This window comes from Pinus tabuliformis, chromosome 7 (genome assembly GCF_031772625.1).
Source record: "Pinus tabuliformis cultivar Carrire ecotype Pingquan chromosome 7, CPIR1, whole genome shotgun sequence".
Taxonomy (NCBI): Eukaryota; Viridiplantae; Streptophyta; class Pinopsida; order Pinales; family Pinaceae; genus Pinus; species Pinus tabuliformis.
This window is the reverse complement of record NC_142293.1, coordinates 2,026,450,603-2,026,475,068: the sequence shown is the minus strand read 5'-3', so window position 1 is coordinate 2,026,475,068 and position 24,466 is coordinate 2,026,450,603. Positions and strand designations below refer to the sequence as shown.

The window sequence follows — 24,466 nt, the reverse complement described above, 5'->3', positions numbered from 1 at the left end:
ATACAAATAGCACTTGCAACTGATGTTTAACAAAGTCTCGAATCAACAAACTTTCATGAGTTAACCATGCTATTGAATTATATTCGAATTACCATGAATTGTATGTCATCAATATGCACAAAGCAAAACACATTTATCTTTATGCCAGCAACAACAAACTGATTCTAAACACATGAAAGGAAGGAAAATAGATCTGAAAAAGGCTCTTTTTCGATCAAACAATCTTCTTTATTCACAATAAATACAGAGCTATTTTGCCCCAAAAAAAGTCCTCCTCTCCTATCCGGAGGTAATACTTATGCCCCTGGAAATGACTCTCGGTCTTCCCTTCACTTTTCGCCTCCCCCTGTTCTTTTCAATATACAAATCAAAATACACAGACGTAGAACAGTTGGTGTCACTGCTGACACGTAGAAGGCATATCTGTTGCGATGCTTCCTTTTATGGGGAAATGAATGAATGTTGATTAGAAGAGAATGACTGCGTGTCATCCCTTCGCACTTGTATTGAGCGGACGTTATTCCCTATCATTTCCTGAAGGAAACTGAAGACACTGCACTCATCATTCCCCATCTGGCATGATTGAAGGCTTGTTTGGAGGTAATAACATCTTGATTGTAGGAATTTACAGGGTAAGTTCCTCAGACAGAACACCAAAAGGACACCACTCACAACCAGATCGCAGATCAATACACCAGTATTTTGACGTGGTTAAAACCCTCAAAGAGGGAAACAGTCCACGGACTGAGCCAACGCGGCCACTTCAGGCAATTTATTAATAAAAGAATGAAAATTTACATATGTTTCTCTCATGCACGGATTACCCTACAAATGACCCTCCATGCGCTTTAAATAGAATTCATGGACCAATCGGGTGTCAAGCCACGGATCAAGTGTCAGTAATACCGAGGAGAGAATGAACCGTCGGATCACTACATATCGTGACCGTCGGATTGTAAGTTACAAAATGTACAACGGTAAAGAAACACACTTTACCTAACTTTATACCTAACTCTACACTAGACCAAGTTGTACTTAACTATTTCCTATGTGTCGGAATATCCTAACATCCCCCCTTAAGAACAACTTGGGATAGGATTGAAGGATTTACAAATATGACACAATAGGAGAAGGAAGGAGGCACTAGAGCCTATCCCCCCTTAGTGACAACTTCCTGAACTCCAACCATAAATCGAAGTTTAGTGAACTTCGCCTCTGTGAGAGCCTTTGTGAAGATGTCTGCAACTTGATCATCTGTTGAACAATATTGCACTTCAAGAACATGGTCGTGAATGAGCTTTCTGATGAAGTGCATGTGCAGTTCAATGTGTTTGCTGCGCTGATGTTGGACTGGATCTTTGCATAGCTGAATGGCACTTTGATTTTCACACCAAAGTGTAGTCGGATGCTGCTGCTCAAAGCCAAATTCTGATAGGATCTGACGAAGCGACAAGGCTTCCTTACTAGCTTCTACGGCACCACGATACTCTGCTTCTGCTGATGAAAGAGAAATGGCACCTTGTTTCTTGCAAGCCCATGTAATAGGTCCTGAACCAAGAGTGAACACATAACCGGCAGTAGACTTTCGATCATCAGGGTCACTAGCCCAATCGGAATCAGTGAAACCAACCAATAGAGGAGATGCTTCGGCACTGTAATGAATCCCAAACTGAACTGTACCTCAAACATAACGAAGTATTCTTTTAGCTGCTTTCCAATGACTTTCACGGGGGTTTTGCATGAACCGAGCAACAAGGCCAACAGCAAAGGAAAGGTCAGGACGAGTATGGGTTAGATACAAAAGTTTTCCTACAAGTTGACGGTATAAGGTAGCATCAACTTCAGGAGAAGTACAAGTGACTGAAAGTTTGACTCCAGACTGAAAGGGAGAAGGGGCTGGCTTACAGTCTTCCATGTGAAAATGGCGTAGAATATCACAGGCATACTTGGTCTGGGAAAGAGAAATACCCTCCTTGGATTGCAAGATTTGAAGACTGAGAAAATAGTGTAAGTGTCCTAAGTCTGTCATTTCAAATTTCCTTTTAAGGCTAGACTTCACATGGTTTATAAGGTTGGGATCACTACCAGTAAGGATAAGATCATCAACATAAAGAACAAGGATGATAAGAGAGTTGCCCACTTTCTTGGTGTAGACAGTATTGTCATAATGACACCTAGAAAAGCCAGATTCTAAAAGAAAGCTATCCATTCTGGCATACCAAGCCCGAGGAGCTTGCTTGAGACCATAAAGGGATTTCTTAAGTCGACATACAAGGCTGAAGTCTGTTTGTATGAAGCCAATGGGTTGTTCCATATAGATTTCTTCATGCAAGTCCCCATGCAAGAAGGCAGATTTAACATCCATCTGATGGACTTCCCATTTGAAAGAGGCAGCAAGGGAAAGAACAAGGCGGATAGAGTTCATTTTGGCAACAGGGGAGAAGGTTTCAGTGTAGTCAATGCCTTCAACCTGTGAAAAACCTTTAGCAACAAGACGAGCTTTATGTTTATCAACTTTCCCATCTGGTCCATACTTGGTTCTGTAAACCCATTTGCATCTAACAAGTTTTCGTCCCTTTGGTAGAGGAACAAGATCCCATGTATCATTTGCCAATAATGAATGATATTCTTCATTCATAGCTGCTTCCCAATCTGGATGGCCTGAAGCTTCTGCAAAGGTGTCAGGATCATAATTTACTGGAGCTTGAGCCAGTAAAGAAGAGGCTCTCTCGAACTGCGAACGTGTGCGTCGTTGATCTGTAGGATCACCGGCAAGATCACCTGCTGCATCTCGAGTAGTACAAACCCATTTTGGAAGCTCAGGAACTGAAGGAGGATCCTGAGATGGTGGGGGAGGATTGTCATCCTCACTTTCATCATCTGAAGAAGATATGTTTTCAAAGGTAGAAGAGATAGGGAGAGGTGGCACATCCGCCGGACTAGGCTCGCAGGCCGATATATTTTCATTAAATTTTACATCTCTTCTAATGATAACATTTTTTGACTTAAATGGAATAAGTCTATAGCCTTTGACATCTTCAGAATATCCAACAAAAGTACATTTTTCACTCTTAGGTTCTAAAGCTTTATGCTTTTCATCTAGAATATGGGCCCACGCTTCACTTCCAAAAACACGAAAGTGACTTACATCTGGTTTGATTGAGCTCCATGCTTCTTCTGGAGTGATATTCTTTAAAGCCTTAGTAGGAGTGCGATTTATGATGTAATTTCACAGTTAATTGCTTCTGCCCAAAAACTAAGACCAAGTCCTTTAGATTGTAGCATACAATTAGCCATTTCCTTTAAGGTGCGATTCTTCCTTTCAGCTACACCATTTTGTTGTGGAGTATATGGAACAGTATGTTGCATTTGAATTCCATTCTCAGTGCAATAGTTGATGAATGTGTTTTTAACATATTCTCCGCCATTATCAGATCTTAACTTAAGAATTTGATGTCCAGATTGTTTTTCAACAAAGGCCTTGAAGGCCAAAAAAGTGTTAAATACTTCACTCTTGAGTTTTAAGAAGTATACCCAAGTGCGTCTGGAGAAATCATCAATAAAAGTTAAGAAATACTTGCAGCCAGAGAATGACACAACTGGAAGTGGACCACATAAATCACTATGCACAAGCTGTAAAGGGGCTGAGGCGTGCCAAGAGGCACGTTTTTCAAAACTGTCCCGATGATGTTTTCCGAGTACACATCCGGAACAAACACCATCTCTGCAAGATACTATAGGAGGACCTGTCACCATATTTTCTTTACATAGATGCTGAAGGGAGCGATAGTTTAAGTGACCAAATCGCTCATGCCAAAGTTTGCTCACTTCATCGTTATGAGCAACAAATACTGAGGGAAGATTTGATGACCCAAAGTTGTGAAACTTATACAACCTTGTAGAATCATCAGCAATGCCAGTAGCCAAAATCTGTTTAGGATCTCTTAAGTCCTTGATTACAACATCATGAGGTGAAAATTCAACGATTTTACCTTCACCTGAATGAGTTATCTGATATACAGATAGAAGGTTGCAGGATAAGGTTGGAACACATAATACATCATTAAATTGACCATTGTCTAGATGAACAGTTCCAGTCCCTACAACATTAAGAGATCTATCATCACCAACATATATATTTTTGGTGTTACAATCATTTAAAGAAGAAAACATGGCTTTGTTTTTGGCCATGTGATAAGAAGCTCCAGAATCAATGAGCCACTCATGAGAATGAGAAGAAGAAGATACATTTAATGCATAGCCAGACCGAGATGCTTGACAACCACATGCAGAAAGTGCCATTCCTGAAGATGAAGTTGAAATTGAAGATTGCCCCAAATGGATGTTATGCTTCTTCATTGCTGCTTCCAAGGCTTCCATCTTCTTAAAGCATTTTGATTCTAAGTGCCCATCTCGATTACAAAAATTGCAATGTCTATCAGTCTTCTTCCCTTTGTTTTTATTTGTCTTATCATTTTGTTGAAATGATTTTTCATTTTGGGGCTGAAATTGCTTAGGACCCTTGTTTGGTTTAGGACCATTCTTTTTAGGATATGACTTCTTAGGATTCTTTGAATTTGGTTGCTGCTGGGCGGCTAACGCTTTCTTGGAAGAGTTTCCAAGATTAAGAAGACCAAGGTGTAAGAGTTTTTTTTGTTCTCTTATTAAAGAATCACAAAAAGAGTAAAAGGAAGGGGGCTTGTAGTCTGTTCCTTGAGAAATGAAGGCTTCTCTTGTGGAATGGAAGGTGGAAACAAACACAGAGTAGGCTGGTCCCAACTTTGTAAGAATGGAATAGATAAGGTTACTATCTTCTTTCTTAACTTTAACACCTTCCAAAAGATATCTAAGGGTCTTGAACTTGGACAAGAAATCTTCAATGCAAGAAAAATTATTAGGGTCCAATGTAAACAACTCATTTTCAAGTTGATGGGCTCTAATTTCATTTTTAATCCCAAAAACTTTATTGATTTGTTTCATTGCTTCATCAGGAGTATCAATTTCTGCAATATGGAATCTAAGATCTGGAGAAATAGACATCCCTATCAATCCACGTGCTTGATCTTGCCTATTTTCCCATTTAGCAGCCTTATCTTCATCGTTCGGTTTCTTTTCTTGGCCTGAGGCTATTCTGTAGAGACCTTTACTTCTAAGTAAATCCTCAATGTAAGCCAACCATTGGAAGTAGTTGGTGCTGTCAAGGGTAACTTGGTATTGACTTTCCATTTCAATGGAAACTGAAGCTAAAGATGCTGAAAATAAGTGTTCAAATGGATAGATTTCGAAAAATTAGGCTGGTTTAAAAAAAACGGCTCTGAAAACGGCTTCCGGATGAAGAAGTTATGGCTTTTTGAAAAAAAATTGTTGAAGTTGCCGACGAAGTGCGGGAATGTGCAGAAATGAAAAAGTTCGCCCCCACAAAATGGAGACTTGAACCCAAGACCTCTACTCTCTTAAAATAGCTTTGAACCAATTGATCTATAGAAAAAATTTGAGAGAGAGAGAGAGGGGTGCTTTGGGTTGCGTGCTTGCCTTGAGAAAGCTCTTTTTCCCTACAAAACAAAAAACACAAAACCCAACACAGACATGCAAAGAAAACGAATCTTATGGCTCGAAGTTAGCTTTAGCCGAAAAACTAAATATTTTCAAAAATGAACCTTGCGGCTCAAAGTTAGCTTTGGCCGGAAACTAAATATTTTCCTCAATGTTTCTGATTTTCCGAGATCACCATAAGGCGCAGGGAAAAGAGCATACGCATGAGAAAAATCCTTCCTTTCTGTTTCTCATTTGCCTAGATCGCACAGAGTCGCAGGGCAAAGAGCATACGCAGAAATGAAAGGTATAGATCCGGTAATAAAAAAAGCTAAATAAACCGAAACCGAAATAAACAGAGAGAAAATAACAGTAAACTGCAAATAAACACTGTATACCTTCAGATCTTAAAAATGACGCAGCGAGGGCTACCGGAAACCTTTTCGCGTGAAACGAAAGGGGTTCCTCACTGGAACAGATGCTCCCAACACAACAGAGCAATCCTCTCGGCCCGAAAGCAGTCAGAAACAGCAGATCTAGGAAACAGCAGCCGGATGCAGTTCTACCGGCTTCAGATTTGGATCACCAACGGACGCGGCCCTCAAATAGCTCTGATACCATGTAGGAATTTACAGGGTAAGTTCCTCAGACAGAACACCAAAAGGACACCGCTCACAACCAGATCGCAGATCAATACACCAGTATTTCGACGTGGTTAAAACCCTCAAAGAGGGAAACAGTTCACGGCCTGAGCCAACGCGGCCACTTCAGGCAATTTATTAATAAAAGAATGAAAATTTACATATGTTTCTCTCATGCACGGATTACCCTACAAATGACCCTCCATGCGCTTTAAATAGAATTCATGGACCAATCGGGTGTCAAGCCACGGATCAAGTGTCGGTAATACCGAGGAGAGAATGAACCGTCGGATCACTACATATCGTGACCGTCGGATTGTAAGTTACAAAATGTACAACGGTAAAGAAACACACTTTACCTAACTCTATACCTATCTCTACACTAGACCAAGTTGTACTTAACTATTTCCTATGTGTCGGAATATCCTAACATTGATGTATCGGCGCTGTGCTTCCTCTTGACATGGAGCGTGCCTCCATTATGCACTATGGCGGTTCATATCCCTTTCTGCAGAACATGCCTTTGCAATATCGACACCGGTGGTGCAGAGGTGTCATCTTGATATAATTCGCCTTTATCCGTTACCGGGTCCACTCGAACTTGCCTGCAGAAATAATTCATATGAGAAATATGACAAACATGCTCACAAACAAACCTTGCATTCAGCCACAATTTCTATTTAATCTTACAATGCAGAGAAACTATGATTATCAACCCACCGAACCTGCTGTGACATGTATTTCCTTTGCCCATAATATTCATTTTTACTCAAGGATTGCTTAATCAATGCTTCAAAAGCGGACCATTCACTTTATGGGATTTTCCCTTGAAAACTCGGACCACAACCTTTTATCGCAATACACAGGAAAAAATGGGAAAACCCACGGCCGAGCCATAAGGCCGGACTTTAAATAATATAAACCCGGGCGTATAATTATTGCCGGGTCCGTTAATCGCATAGCGCCTTATGTTTAAGGTTTGGGCTTTGCCGATTGCGACTTGAGATTGGCCAGACCTGAAATATATGTGCTGTGGTTCATAATCCCCTCGGGTTCGCCGTATAAGACTTTCCTTTGAAAACCCGGACTGGAACACTTCATCGAAAACACAGGGAAAACATGGGAAAACCCGCGGTCGGACCATAAGGCTGGACTTGAAATGTTATGCACTCAGGTCTAAAGTTATCGTCGGGTCCGCCACATCGCATCGTGCTTTATGTATATGCCATGGACTCTGCCGATTGCGATTGCGATAGGGGAAAGCGGACCCGAAATATATATATTATGTTTAATGATCCCAGTGGGTCTGATAGATCGCGGTGCGCCTTATATACAAGCCTTGGGCTTCGCCGATTGCGATATGTGATGGGCTCCAGACCCAAAATATATATATTATGGTTAATAATGCCGTCGGGTCTGGTGCCTCATGGTACGCGTTGTGTGTCAATGTTGATTGCGATAAGCGAAAAAGGGTATGTTATGCATGTTTTGCGAAGCATTTCCATTATAAAGAGTTATAATGGGAATAAAGATGCGATAGAAGGTTTTGTGGGTTGAATCCAAATACAACCATAATAGAGAGTGGGGGTTAGTTATATGCGTGAGCATAGAGCACCATGAAGGTTTATGGGGATTGAAAAGTCCCGATGAAGGAAATGAATGAAGGGCTAGGCTGGGTCATGAATGAACCATGCAATAGAGATTTATTCAAGGGGGGTCTTGACCATTAAGAATTGAAGATTTGACTCGGCACAGAGTTAAAATCCCGGAGATAAAAACAGATCATTCGGAGAAGTGAAAGATCAAACTTCTAGGGGACCCATTCAAATTTGCTATCAGAGCATGTTTTAATAGGGTGGTGGTTGTGGCCACAACAAATGGCGAACCGCTGGGCGAACCAGTTATCTCTGTTTCCAAATAAACCTTGGATCAATAGAACATTAGGGTGTTAAGATAAACCTGAAATGCAAACTGTACAGATGGACAGGCATGGGTTCCACTTCAACATTAATTGCTTCAGGCGGGATAAAGACAAATAACTTCTTCTTACTGATAGGGTTTTGACAGGCATTCTCCAATGGTAGTATTATTGGATTTATTGACCCTCTTTTACCTGTTTTCTACTTTCAAAAATCCTTTCAGGGCCATCACTGGTCTGTCAATACCTGTTTAGGTGTGTACCTCGACTCTTTATCGCTCATCAAACTTGATGTAGATATGTTTATCTTCACTTTATGTAAGAATTTCAGTGCTTTGTTTTCGTATGATTGAATGGGGCGTAGTCATGGATCAAGCCATATTTTTAAACCGCTTAAGCAAGGTTGGGCTTGCTGTGTCAACCGGTACTTTGAGCCCAGCAACAGTCCCTACTCTAACGGGCTTCCCAAATAACCTGTCCTTCAGATTGGCACAAGGACTTGACATTTCATTTTTTTTTAAATAAGTCCTTCCAGTTTCAGGCACAAGGACTAGAGCACAATTGGATTTGCCACAGGGTATATGACAGTGAGCTTAGCCCATGAAAGGAGGTTTACTTGTAGATAACAGGTATTGGAAAACTTAGTGTGGTGGATGGGACCAATGGAGAATAACTGCAAACCTTACAGGCAAGTATAGGCTAGGTCTGAGTGGGATTTATTTAAAAATGCAGCGTTCCTCCATGCTAGTCCAGCTGTGGTTACACTTTTTTCGTTTTATAAAGATGCCCCTACATGCTCCAGGTATCCAGGTTATCAACAGATCTTACCTAGTTCCCAACAGATGCTAATGAGTGGCTTCGATTTGAATTCCATAGCTGATTTTCCAGTTCTCATAGGCTCATTGAAAGTTTGTTTGATTTGCAAGGTAACAATGAATTTAGGATCGGCAGACTCATTAGCAGGTTAGTGAGGGAGGCAAGAGCTGAAGGTGGCGAATGAGGGCAATCTGAAGAGAGTTATAAATGGTGAAAATGAGATTGGAGGATCGAAATCAGTTGGCTAAAAAGACTAAAATTCAAAACAGAAGGAAAATAAACTTTGTAGAAACAACAAGAATGGAAGGGACGAAAATATAACTAAGCTAACAACAAAAATGAATTCTAACCTACTTAGGAGGTAACCACCATGTGGTGGCTACTAGAAGTATCTCTTAAGATGTTGGCCATTAATAGGGAGTTTTTCAGTTTCTCCCTGTAAAGTTTTCAATCTGTAAGTTCCCTGACCAATTTTCTCCTCAACTTGGAACGGGCCCAGCCATAAGTGTTGGAATTTCGCGTGCTTACCCTTTGGGGTGACCCTATTGGCCTAGAGGGCATTCGTTAGAGTGTTGTGCCAATTCCTCTGGTTGTCGGCGACAGATTTACGGATTACGTGGATGAGGTTTTTATTTGAGGACTTTGCAACTCCATTTCCCTGGGGGTAATAGCTTGATGCATATCTTATGTGAATCGATTTATCGATAGCGAACTCAGTCAACTTTAGTGATGAAAAATAAGAAGCGTTATCAAATATGAGAGCGTCAGGGATGCCAAACCTGTTGATAATAAATTTCTCAAGGAAAGATATTACCTCGTCTTCACTCTCATTTATAAGACTATCATGCTCCTTTTCACCAATGATTGCATTTTTGAATGTCGTCTCGCAATGCAGGAACTCAAGGATCTGCTCGTCACCTTCGAATACCTGCCAATTTGAGATGTTATAAGGTACGGATGGTCTGAAAATCAATTCAATATAATATTTATTCTTGTTTAATCTAAGATTAGACAAAAGTTTTGCAGCCATACCAAACATCAAATCAGCATCTTGGTTTTGCCATCGAGGTATGCGTATGATATTAAAAGAATCAAAGCTGTCAATTAAGCTCCATACCTCATGTTGGTATCTTACCAGGTGTGGTGAATTGCAATGTATCCCTTTCCTTACTTGGTCCACAATTATTTGTGAGTCACCAAAAGCTTTAAGATTTCTCACCTTCATATCAATGGCTTTTTTCAAGCCCTGTAGCAAGCCTTTGTATTCTGCCGTGTTGTTGGTGCACGTGAACTCCAACCGGCTGGCCATCGAATGTTGGTTCCCTCGCGGGTTAATGAGAATGCTCCCAGCACCTGCACCTTCTAGGCAGTTAGAGCCCTCAAAATAGAGTGTCCAAAACATAGAATTTGATGTTATATCAAATGAACTGCCTTCTACGAAATTGGCCCTATCATCTACCATATTACAGGGTAGTCCATTAGTCGGACTACGGGGGAGAGCTTCCAACTTTGTGTTTATTGCAGTTCCTTCAATTGTTTTTGCATGGAATTCTCCAAAACAGGTTTCGATGGCACAAACATTGAAACTATAATTCCCAAGGATAGAGTTGGTAAACATTACAGGTTCATTGGGGCCATTTAGTTCCGTCACCACATACTTCATGTATCTTTCTCGATCAACCCTCAGCATATCACCTTTTCCCTTCTGAGGCAGCAAGAGATGGGACCAATCAGTTGAGAAATATCCATTCAGTTTTGCTGACTAGTCCCTACTAAGCAGCATTCCATAAGCCTCGGGTATGTCGACTACAACTATATCAATGACTTGTGTGTATTGTGGTTTAGTAGCCATCCGAATCAACACATCTTTCAATTCCCCAATTACTTTCACATTTGTCCTGTCCAATTGCATAATTCGAGTTCCAGTTTTCTTGGGTATCGCATGAAGTCTTTTAGCAACAGCGTAAGGCATCACAGTGGACGAGGCACCTGAGTCTACCAAGCAATTGTGGACGTTCATGTTGAAGATTTCAAATGTGATAAGGAAAGGGGGAGTCATGGATTTTGATTTCCTTCCTATCATGGCCGCACTGACATCTTGGGGGGTTCGATTCATTTTGGACAGAGTGGCTTCCATAGCTGATGGGGTTTGGGCTGTACTGGGGGTACTAACAGGTCTGGACGCTGACTTCTTGGTTTGGCTGCTCGGGATGGTGGGAGTTTTGCAATTCCGTTCATTCATAGCTTTCAAAAGCAAGTCTCTTTGTTGCGTTAACTTTAACAAATCAAAGTATGTAATATTAGCTCGGGATTTCTTAAGATCATCCACAATATTGTAATCAATGTTATAAACAGGGTAGGGCAGAGTAAACATACCTGTTTTGCCATTCTTAGATGGGAGTTTACCATTTTGAGTTGCCTTTGTTGCAGTCGGAGGTGTATTATCTTTCTCTGGATAGCTTGCAACTGGAATACTCTTGGAATCCCCGCTAGGTTTACACTTCTCAACATGAACTTTGGGAGCGAATGCCTTCAAAGGGCGAACATCTTTCTTTGTCTGGTCTACATGCTTCATCACGCCCGCCGGTGGTCCTTTACTTCGTGTATGGATTTCATTGGTGTAGATTTATGCCATACTATCTCCTTCGTCGTCATCGTTCTCATTTGTATAGAAATCCCAAAGTACATTGATTTGAGATTCTTCGTCCAAGGGCTCTTCTACTTGATATTCTTCCTCATTTTCTTGTTCTGGCTCCAGCTCCACTATAGGTTCTTCTTTGTTAAGGAGTGATCCGATAAGAGGCAGCTCTTCTGTATTTAAATTCCCTTCATTGGATGGAGCAGGCAATGCAAGTTGACCATGTCCACCTTCTATCTTCTTACGATATAAAGGTTTGAAAGGTTTTCTGTTGTTACAATCTCCTCCATTCCCACTTGTACCCTCTCCAAAATTCCTTTTCATATCGATGACTGTGTTTGTCAATTTCTTAATGATTCGATGCAAACCTTCCACATTTGTGGTGTCCCTTTCTTTGCCCTCAGCCACTTTGTTATCACTTCCATTATTCTTCTTGGATGACTGAGAGGCTTTCTTTCCTTCAGTTGTATGATGACATGCCGTGGGACTGATCATTTCATTCTCGACTTTTACCGCTTCATTGATAGCACCTTGTAAGGTTTGTGCGTTACTCCTCTTGACCCACGTCGCAGTAGGGACAGGGAGAGTAGTGATGTAGAATTCCATGAGCACCTCCTCAGTAGGTCTAGCATTAACTGGGATTTTGTTGAACAAAGTGTTGAACTAGATGTTAAAATCCTTGACCTTTTCTTTGGCTTCCATTTTTCAAACGAGATAGTTCTAAAACTAAGGCCGCAGGTGTTTTGTCATTGCCAAACTTGTCTAAAAAGGCCTCTTGAAAGGCGACCCATGAGGTGATTGATCCTATTCTCAAGCTAAAGTACCATGTGGAGGTCGCTCCAATCAGTGTAAAAGGGAACAAGCGACATACCACATCTTCATCGGCTACCCCCAACATGCGCACGACCATGAAGAAAGAGTGAATATGGTTATCAGCAGTGTCTCCTCGCTCAGGGTCGAATTTAGGCAATACTCTTTATGCATTCTTGGGTAAGGGATGCTGCTGCCCAAGTACCGCTATGGCATCCTGCGCGAGCCAAGGAGGGAGTGCTCCCAGGGGAGGTGGGAGTTGGTTCCCACCCGGTTGAAGCTGATTCCCACCTGGTCGAAGCTGATTTCCACCTGGAAGAGGAACGTTAGCCATATTATGGATAGGGAGGTTTTGGTCGAAGGTGTATTCGAGGCGTTCTTTATTATGATTTCTGAAATCGGGCTAGGGATTACCTTCAGAGAGTGGATCCTCAGGAATTTCTTCCCAAGGAGTGTCGATACTTCGCAAGGATTCTAGCACAATATCTTCAAGAGAAGGGGCTGCAGATGTCTCTTCATTTATGGAACAAATCCTTGGCTTTCTTTTAGTTATCGGAGGTAAAGAGTGAAATATGGGGAGCTGAGAGAGGGAATGAGCGTGAGCTCGAGTAAGTACTCTGACTGGTTGTTCCTGAGTGACAGGATACTCCCATAGTGTCTCTTCTTCGGGTGACCCAAGCACGAGACTTAGAGGGATCTTTGTTTCTTCGAAATGAGGCTTTTCCAAATGGGAGGAAGGATCTTTTCGACCTTTACGATCCATGCATTAACCTTTTCGAGTCCATGCGTGACATTTATAGATGGAATCATAAAAAGCTGTGGATAGCGGTTCAGGCCTTCCTTCTAGTGCCAATTTGTTGACAGGGTGAATGTTCGCTGTGCCAACAAGGGGAACTGACCCGATCGCAGACCCCAATTAGATCCGCTTTCGTTTAGAGTGGCTAATTCCGACGGGTTTTAAAGGATCCCGTAAACTGTTATAGGTGTTGAAAGATTGCTTCTTGGAGGAAGACTTCAATTAAATCAACAAAAGAAACAACTAACCTATGTGTATCAAATCCTATCTACACTAATTCTAACTACTTATGCTAGTCCTAACTATTCTAATCTATCCTGCAGGAGCATAACAAAAGGAGGTTAAACATCATATATAGATTCCAAGCCCTAATGAATCAATCACTGGTTCACATAAGAAGAAGGTTGTATTTAATCCTAATTGCAATCCAATTACCTATACAGGAATACACATTCCTTTCCATACAAATAACACTTGCAACTGATGTTTAACAAAGTTTCGAATCAGCAACCTTTCATGAGTTAACCATGCTATTGAATTATATTCGAATCACCGGGAATAACCATGAACTGTATGCCATCAATATGCACACAGCGAAACACATTTATCTTTATGCCAACAACAACAAAATGATTCTAAACACATGAAAGGAAGGAAAATAGATTTGAAAAAGGCTCTTTCTCGATCAAATAGTCTTCTTTATTCACAATAAATACATAGTTGTTCTTCCAAAAAAAAAGTCGTCCTCTCCGATCCGGAGGTAATCCTTATGCCCTTGGAAATGACTCCCGGTCTTCCCTTAACTTTTCGCCCCCCCTGTTCTTTTCAATATACAAATCAGAATACACAGACGTAGAACAATCGATGTCATTGTTGACACGTAGAAGGCATATCTGCTGTGATGCTTCCTTTTCTGGGGAAATGAATGGATGTTGATTAAAAGAGAATGACTGTGTGTCATCCCTTCGCACCTGTATTGAGCGGACGTTATTCCCTATCATTTCCTGAAGGAAACTGAAGACACCGCGCTCATCATTCCCCATTTGGCATGATTGAAGGTTTGTTTGGAGGTAATAACATCTTGATGTATCGACGTTGTGCTTCCTCTTGACATGGAGCGTGCCTCCATTATGCACTATGGCGGTTCATATCCCTTTCTGCAGAACATGCCTTTGCAATATCGACACCAGTGGTGCAGAGGTGTCATCTTGATATAATTCGCCTTTATCCATTACCGGGTCCACTCGAACTTGCCTGCAGAAATAATTCATATGAGAAATATGACAAACATGCTCACAAACAAACCTTGCATTCAGCCACAATTTCTATTTAATCTTACAACGCAGAGCAACTATGATTATCAACCCACCGAACCTGCTGTGACATGTATTTCCTTTGCCCATAATATTCATTTTTACTCAAGGATTGCTTAATCAATGCTTCAAAAGTGGACCATTCACTTTACAAGATTTTCCCTTGAAAACCTGGACCACAGCCTTTTATCGCAATACACAGGAAAACACGGGAAAACCCACGGTCGAGCCATAAGGCCGGACTTCAAATAATATATACCCGGGCGTATAATTATCGCCGGGTCCATTAATCGCATAGCGCCTTATGTTTAAGCTTTGGGCTTTGCCGATTGCGACTTGTGATTAGCCGGACCTGAAATATATATGTGTTGCGGTTCATAATCCCCTAGGGTTTGCCGTATAAGACTTTCCTTTGAAAACTCGGACCGGAACACTTTATCGAAAACACAGGGAAAACACGGGAAAACCCGCGGCCAGACCATAAGGCCGGACTTGAAATGTTATGCACCCAGGTCTAAAGTTATCGTCGGGTCCGTCACATCGCAACGTGCTTTATGTATATGCTCTGTCGATTGCGATTGCGATAGGGGAAAGCGGACGCGAAATATATATATATATATATATATATATATTATGTTTAATGATTCCGACGGGTTTGATAGATCGTGGTGCGGCTTATATACAAGCCTTGGGCTTCGCCGATTGCGATATGTGATGGGCTCCAGACCCGAAATATATATATTATGGTTAATAATGCCGTCGGGTCTGGTGCCTCATGGTATGCGTTGTGTGTCAATGTTGATTGCGATAAGCGAAAAAGGGTATGTTATGCATGTTTTGCGAAGCATTTCCATTATAAAGAGTTATAATGGGAATAAAGATGCGATAGAAGGTTTTATGGGTTGAATCCAAATACAACCATAATAGAGATGGGGGTTAGTTATATGCGTGAGCATAGAGCATCATGAAGGTTTATGGGTATTGAGAAGTCTCGATGAGGGAAATGAATGAAGGCCTAGGTTAGGTCATGAATGAACCATGCAACAAATATTTATTCAAGGGGGATCTTGACCATTAAGAATTGAAGATTTGACTCGGCACAGAGTTAAAATCCCAGAGATAAAAATAGGTCATTCGGAGAAGTGAAAGATCAAACTTCTAGGGGACCCATTCAAATTTGCTATCAGAGCATGTTTTAATAGGGTGGTGGTTGTGGCCACAACACAACTATTCCAGGCAGTGTGAGTTTTAGCCTGCGCAGTGGTTGATGATGAGGCAGATTGGGTGCTGATTGTGGGGCCAGATTAGACCAAGATTGCTTATGGAGAGAGAAAAATCTCTCAGATATTTTGACAGTAATTTCTCAAGAGAGGATTGCTAGTTTGGCATCCAGATATTGTTCTCAGATTTTGCTGCTGAACAATAATAATAAAACCCTCATCTGGTGCATCGGTTTTCCCATATTGGGTTCTTCTGTGGACTTTTGTCCAAAAATAATAGTGTCATTTATTGTGTGTGTGCTCTATTTTCTTAGCTTCTAGTATATTTTCCTCAGTGCATTTTATTTTTTGCTGCAAATTGCAATAGTGATTTTATTCGTTGTTTGCCATAATAGAAAATAAATTGCACATAATAATATTTGGTTAAAAGAATAATTTCTAGTTGCTGCAATAGTGAAAATTTCACATGGTAGTAGAGTTGTATTGAAGACAGATTGGAAGCTCAGTAACGAGGGAGAAATTTTGCAGCTTTAGAGGGAGTCACTGAGTAGAATTTTTGGATCTGCGAAGATCACCAACAAGGAGTGCGAATTAGCATCAACAGGGTTTCATTTTTCAGTTTGCAGACTACAAAATATTTGAAGAGCCTTAGTTGTAGTGCTATGCAGGTAGTGGTGTTGTTGGGAAGTAGTTCCGGTGAGCAGATCAATAATTTCGTTGAGCAGATCTAGGTTTAGTTGGTTTGTAGTAGTAGATCAACACTGGGCGGAAGAGAAAAAATACACGAAATTTTACTCAGGATGTCTTCAGTAAATTTCTTAAAATCTTCCAATATGGCTGCAAAAAAATTTAATATTCAAGAGGCTATAGATTTGTCTTCTAGATTGGAGGACAGGTTTGATTAGATAACTTGACTATCTAGTTCAACTTCACATGGAGTCTGGTATATAGACAGTGGAGCGTCAACTCACATGACAAGAGTTAGAGAATATTTCTCCAGCTACACTGAAGAGGAGATGGACTTCCAAATGGAAATGGGAAACAAGACCAAATGTACTCCAGTTGGGAGAATTACCATTGACATTCAGAGGAAGTTAGGAGCATGCAGCAGTGTTACAGATGTATTGCATGTGCTGGGACTAGGTATGAACCTAATTTTAGTATCCCAGCTATAGGATAAAGGATATGATGTCCACTTTGTAGGGAAGAAGGTGTTCATCAAACACCAGAACTGGAAGAAGGTGAAACAGATTTGGGAACAAAGCAACAGATTGTATAGGTTGCAGTTCGACTCTCCAATGGCACTAGTTAGCAATGGCAGTAACAGTGGGAGAGACCTGAATGATTTATGGCATAGGAGGATGGGACATTTACATCATGGAGCACTTAGAATGCTCAGGGAAACAGTAACAAGGGTTCCAGAAGTAGGCATGGAACACAATGATGTGTGCAAAGGGTGCGTACTTGGGAAGTATGCTAAGGCAACATTCCCAAGAAGTGACAACAAATCAGATGGTGTGTTACAACTTATACATTCAAATATTTGTGTTCCTATGTCCACTAGATCCTTCAGAAGGTACGAGTATTTTGTCACCTTCATTGATGACCATTCTAGGAAAACCTGGATCTATTTTTTGAAGACCAAGGATGAGGTCTTTAGTTGCTTCAAGGAATTTAAGGCTCTAGTAGAGAATGTGACAGGGAAGAAAATCAAGGTGCTTTGCTTAGACAATGGAGGTGAGTACATAGATAGTGACTTCATGAGTTTCTGTGCATAGGAAGGCATCAAGAGGGAATGGACAAATCCATAAAATCCACAGCAGAATGGGGTAGCGGAGCAGAAGAACATGTCTATAAATGGGGTTGCAATGGAATTGTTATATGACCGGGATTTTCCCAAGTTTCTATTGGTAGAGGCATGTAACACGATTGTGTATATATAGAACAGGGTTCCTCACAGGGCATTGGGGGAGATAATACTAGAAGATTTTTCTCAAGGAAGAAGCCAGGAGTTAGTCACTTCAGGATCTTTGACATCATAGCTTATTGCCATGTACCAGATGAGAAGTGCATCATGTTGGATCAGACTACAGAAAAGGGGTACTTCGTTGGGTATAGCGAAACCTCTAGGGCATACAAGATCTACATTCCTAGCAACAGGAAGATTATCATGAGATGAGACATAAAGTTTATGGAGGATATAACCTTCAAGAAATCTCGCGAGTTGCTAGCAAGTGATCAGAGTGGGCCAACAGAAGCTCCATTAGTCCAGCAGCAGGGGCAGCCACAGGGTCAGTCACAAGGGCAATGACAGGGATTTAGTGCAGTTACTAGTAGGAGCACAACCTCTGTTGGAAATACTGAGAGGGGGGGTGAAACAGTGTTTCTTTTACAATTGTTATTTTTTATGCCAGTTAAGATCACTTATAAAACAAAACACAAAATGAACTATTAAAATAATTAATTTTATTAATAAGATCGTCGAGGACTCCAATCCTCTTTACAACGAATCAAGTACAATAGTGCTTCAAGGGTCCGTCCTTAGATGAAGACTCCAGTCTTCAATCTACCAGGCCCCAACTTGTACTTTGCCAAGCACCAACTTGGTATTCTTCAGGACTCCAATCCTTTAGGGCACCAACCCTGTTAACTAGTTCAGGCTCCAACCTGGTCTTCCCGAGGACTCCAATCCTCTAGGGATGAAAACCACTGCTTTAGGTCTTTAATATGGATTTAACGGTTCTTCAAGGGTTCTAATGTATTCTACAACAAGCCCTAGCAGTATCTTTAAGTTCCCCTTAAACAATGCCGTCGCTTAGCTCATCAATGACAACTTTATCAACCACAAAACATGTCTTCACAACTCTTCATGATACCCAAGCAACTTCCTTCAAGGTCCCTCCATGAGGGTTTCAATCATGCTCCAAAGGTCTCCAAAAATATTCAATAAGCTGCTCCAAAAGGGTCCAATCAATATTCTTCGAAGTCTGCACAAAACAATTGTTCATGTGCCTCACAATTTCTGCTTGTACAAAGTATCTTCAATAGGTCTTCAAAATGCTTACACCAAGATACTTTTCAAGGTAATATGCGCTTGTAGATGACTCTTCAAGATACACTCAAAATTATTCCCAAGGGAGCTCCCTACCAGATATAGGGTTGGAGCCCTAGAGGTTGGTGCCTCAAATTGACAAGGTTGGAGCCTTGGGAAGTCCAAGTCGATGCCTGGCATAATACAGGTTGGAGCTTGGGAGATTGAAGATTAGTGTCTTCATCTAGGGTTGGAGCCCTACACTATTATTATACTCAATATATCTGATTAATAAAATTATTTGTTCTATCATTGTTCATTTTTTGTTCTAATTATAAGTGATCTAACTGGTAAAAATAACAATTGAAAAGAAATACTGATTCACCTACCCTCTCAGTATTTCCAACAAATTGTTGAAAATTGATTTTGGAAAGCTTTCTAGTGAAATGTTATCCAATGTATGGCATGTAATGAATGTTCCTAGTGAATGAATATCTTTGAATTCTTCATGAAATTCCATTATCTCTTTGAAGTAGGTAAATGTTTAAAATTGATGCCCAGGGCATCAATTTCGAGTCTCCTTAGGGATGATTTAGCTCATCTTGAACATCCTAAGACTCCATATGCCCAACGGACAAAGCACTAATCCAATTCTGTGGTGGTCATCTCCACTTTTCATCCATAATTTTTCCTTTTAAAATTTTGTCCTTTTAAGGCTAGGGCGAAAATCTAGGGCTTGCAACGAAATTTTTGGGAGGAGACTTTTTGGGAATTCAACACCCTAAACATTAAGCTTAGGCTCTAGGCTACCTATGCTCCAAGTTTGGTGGGCACCCACTCAGGTTTCATCCATAAAATTTCTTGCCTTAGGTGTTCCTCTAAGAAGGAAACCCTAGGTTCTTTTGCCTCAACTTGAGGACTTCTTTGAAGGTTGTATGAGCTTAGTACTTGTTGAAGTAAATCACAAGAAGGCTTTTCTCTTGGGCTTTGACCTTGTGAATACCTATTACCATTGAAAAACCTCAAAACCCTAGGTCTTGTGCCTTCTTTTTTAGGGCTTTTCTTAGAGAGCGATTTGCTTCTTTGAAGCCTTGTACCTTTATTGAGCCTCTCTTTCAAATGAGCTCTAGCTTGATCACTTCGTGCCCTATACCTAGCATATCTATTCTAAGTGATCTCCTTCCTATTGGGACTCCTCCCATCGGTGAAAGTCTGTAAAGAGCAGGGGACCTTGGCTATGGTGACCATGGGCCATTGCCCCATTGTTAGCACCCAGTCTATCTCTTTGTCTTGTACGGTTTCCCTCTCGAAGGCCTGCTAGATTTTGTGGTAACACCACCGAAGCAAAAAAAATGTTGCTACAAGCATTAAGGTAGTAAGGATACATCTGGTTTTTCTTGGGCATTCATTAAGGTTGAAGAAAAGAGATTTGAGGAGGATTTTCAAATATTTGACACTAAATCCATCGTTTCTAGACTATTGCCATTGTTTTTAGAAAGAAGAAGAGGAAGGTGAAACAGCGTGATAGATATATGTGCATAAAATTTTGGAAAGGAGAATGGACATAGTAAGGAATTGATGATGCAGAAAATTGAATGAATAGAAGATCACTATGCTTAGTTTTGTAATCCCAATTTTGGATTTTGTGATATTGACAAGGTCTGTTTTGTTCAGGTTCATAGATAAACTTAATTGAGAATATACGAGAATATACAAGTTATCACTAATCTTAATAGTTTTAATATCCTAAACAAAACCTTTAACATAGTTTTGTGTTAAGCAAAGAAAAACTATGCATTATGTAATATTAGTTGATTGTTGAGAGATTTATGTTCAAGCATTAATTATGTGTTTTCTCCTTCAGTATCTATTGTTGTAATGTGGATGCCTTGAACTACACACTAAGTGGTTGAGAGTCCAATGAATGTTCTCATATAATAAGAAAATATTAGATAGAAATGCTATAACCATCTTAGATGTGTCAATATGTTATTATATGCTTTTACAGAGAGGATATATAGAGAGGATATAATATATGAACACGAAGAAAGAGAAATGACCAGATTTCTTTGTCTTCAGTCAATGTCTATTGTTTGTTCTTCAAAAATGGCATTGAACTGCACTGTATGTAATGCCATTACAGTTTACACCCATAACCCATGACTAATTGTTTTAGATTTCTGCAAAGAAAAGAGTAGAGGGATTTGAACACATTATGGTGACTGAGGGATCTGAACACATTAAATATGGATATTAAACAATTTGCCAACTATCATATCAACAAGGATAAAAAATACACTTAAGACATGAACTTAATTGGGGATTCAAAAAGATAACATGTCCAAGCTTCTCTTGGAAGCTTACATTAAGTGATGTTTGAAATGGTGGATACAACACGGTGATAGGATTATCTAGGCATGGGTTTGTGATGGAGTTGATATTGTGGAAGGGTACATGATATCAAGGAATAGATGAGAGCCAACAAGAATAGAGATGATTTTAGTCGTAATTTTGTGTTTAGATGACAAGTGATTTGATGCATGGTAAAATTGAATTCACTTGGAAGAATTTTTTTTTGTCAAATCTTGAGCTTATAGTTGCGTTGACCAACACAGGTCAAATCAGTAAGAAATCATAGTTTACTTTCATATCGACAATAATTCAGAAAGGCCTATCTTTGCATAGTTAACTTCTACTTGGCTTTGTTGTTATTTTTAAATTATTTTAGTTATCAACACAGCTGACATCATCTTGGTTGATGTTTTGATCATTAACGTTCATTGAGAAAATACCGGTTTATACCACATTTAAACAATTTTATTAAACTTTACATTCCGTTTCCATGGTTCAAAATAGAGGTATCATGCTCTGCAGTAGGAAACAAATTGTACTTGATAAATTCATTGAATATTTTTTGTGGTGTGTTTGGCTATTTAATATCAGTCTGTGGTGGAGATCATAATTCAAAGGTACACTCGTGAAGCTGGTGTGCGAAATTTAGAACGCCATTTGGCATCCCTGGCTCGGGCTGCAGCTGTTAAAGTGGCTGAGCGAGAACAATCTTTTAGGTTGACTAAAGAAATACACTCTGATACACCATCCTTGCTAGAAGGAAGTAGCCTTGCAGATACTGGAGAGATTGAGGTAGAAGTTGTACCTATGGGTGTGAATGGTCATGAGATCTCTCGTGCCATGGAATCAACTGAGATTTTAGTTGTTGATGAATCCATGATTGAAAAAGTTCTTGGGGTGAGTCTCTCTCATTTTGTCTGTCACTTTCTCTCTTTCATGAATTAGCATTTATAAAAATATCTACATGGTAAAGTTTGTGATCATCATACATTTTTATTTCCTTGATTCTGTATGCATCTGAAGTCATGTTGCAGATGTTCAATTAGAAGAGTAAATGACTAGATTTGATTCTTCACTGAATCAGAGGCTAGACACATAATAATTTACAAATAAATAAATTATCCTGATCAAATTGGTTTGTAGCCTCCTAAATTTGATGACAGGGAAGCTGCTGAACGCGTTTCCACCCCAGGAGTTGCTGTGGGGCTTGTATGGACTGCGTTTGGTGGCGAAGTTCAGTTTGTTGAAGCAACTGCAATGGTAGGGAAGGGTGACATGCATCTTACAGGCCAGCTTGGAGATGTCATAAAGGAATCGGCACAAATAGCATTAACTTGGGTATATCCGATTGCAATAACACCATTTTTTTTCCGATTTCCATACTTTCAATTGTTGATATCTCAAACAGATTGTCTGTTATGGCAGACTTCTACATAGCCTCAAATGCTGTTGTCAGAGGTTATGGATTATTTTTTCCTGTTTTGTCTCCTTTTAATTCTTACAACACTTCAATTATCAGTGAATGCTGCAATAAACAAGTATTCTACTATTTACATTCATGCAAGACTGGAAACAGTGCAGTAGTTGGGTCTTATTTAGATGTGAAAAGGAGAGCTGGCATTTTGTTATGTACTTATGACATTAATTTGATGAGAAGTACTGTACACTATGTTAGCATGGAACAGTGCTGTCATCTTTTGTAACTTTCAATGTTATCTTCCCTATGATTCAAATTTTTAGTGTTTACTGTGTGCACACGTATATATAATATTACACCTTTCTGAGTCCCTTGTTTTTTGTCCAAAATGGATCAGGTGAGAGCAAGGGCTGCTGAATTGAGACTTGCAACTGCATCGGAGGTCAACCTGATGGAAAGTCGTGACATTCATATTCATTTTCCAGCAGGAGCTGTGCCCAAGGATGGTCCATCCGCTGGAGTAACACTAGTGACTGCTTTAGTGTCTTTACTTGGTAAGAAGAATGTCCGAGCTGATACTGCAATGACTGGTGAAATGACCTTGAGGGGTCTTGTACTACCTGTTGGAGGAATCAAGGATAAGGTATGACACTACCTTCCATGTCTTGCCACTTGTATAGCATTTCTGTTTTTAGTTCTTGATCTCAGTTGAATGAGTTATTGCTAAGTCCAAGCTTGCCTAGCTGTATGGGTTATTACATTACGATGCTTAATACATTTTTCTTGTTTAAATTTTATCAACTTATCAGATACTGGCTGCGCACCGATGTGGTATCAAAAGAATTATTTTGCCCGAAAGAAATGTTAAAGATTTGGTGGAAGTTCCAGCTGCTGTTCTTCTCAAAGTTGAGGTATCTTTGGAAAACCGAAAGAGACAATCCTAAACTTTTTGTTGAGAAAAGAGATTAAGGGGACCAATAAACTTGTGCATGATATGAGGTGATTATTATCTCATGGAAGATGACTTTTTGTACATTGCTTTAGACATATGATCACAACTCCCAAAAGTGCAGGAGCATAATTTAATTCCTAATTAACTCACATGTGCTTTATTTGCTAGCCTAATGTCACATTAACATTATTCTTTTTAAAGAGACAGATAAGGTTTTGTATTAATAAAGGCTGGATTTTGCGTCAGAACCATTACAATAGCTAACTGCATTTTGGTCATTGATATTTTCTGCCATCCATTCATTCAAAAAGACATAAAAAATACCTCCATTCAACAACTGAACAGACGATAAAAGGTCCCAATGGTCAGACAGAACTAGCATGACAAAATAAAGACAATTTGAGATGTGTAACAACAAAAAAAAGACCTCTGAGAATTCCATCATCAACTGCTTCTGTTTCCAGGGAAGCCTTCTCCTCGAGGGCGGCGAGTCTTCTTTGCAGGAGCTGCCCCAGGGACAATACCACTCGAACTGAGTTGAGAACTTCCAAAACTGATGTTTTCTAATGTTGCAACCTGAGCATTGAGAGCAAGAATCTCTTCCCTTAACACATTCAGTGAATTCTCCATGTCATTGAGATGGTGAAGGAGTTTTGCCTCCATTAGAAGCTGAAATGATTGGGGTTGCCTGTTAGCCATATCGTCGTGCTTCTGCCAGGTGTCCGACAAACTTTGACAGCGTCCAGAATTCGGTCAAGCGTGCTACTCTCAGTACCATAGTCCATAATATTCTAGGGTTTCATCATATTCAAGGTCGTCCATAGAGAACCGATATCGAGCCTACTAACCTTGAAGCGATTTCCAAGGATGAATGTTACTTCATAATTGTCTATGGAGACTCGATAGATGATTAAATAGGACTTGCCATTGAACCATGAGCCACATTGGTGCATGTAATCCATTGCAGAGCCAAAATATTCAGAAGTGTGGGAAAGTAACTGATGGTGGTAATTTGCTGAGCATCGCCATT

General features: G+C 40.2%; 1 protein-coding gene across 1 annotated transcript in view; it reads left to right on the top strand.

The window, feature by feature from the left end:
- The window catches only part of LON2 (lon protease 2), a 262,278-nt gene that overhangs the window by 125,528 nt on the left and 112,284 nt on the right, over positions 1 to 24,466 (top strand). Inside the window, 4 exon segments of the mRNA XM_089455421.1 lie at positions 21,659 to 21,964; positions 22,211 to 22,405; positions 22,882 to 23,127; positions 23,294 to 23,395. Coding sequence (XP_089311547.1) covers positions 21,659 to 21,964; positions 22,211 to 22,405; positions 22,882 to 23,127; positions 23,294 to 23,395 — 849 coding nt within the window.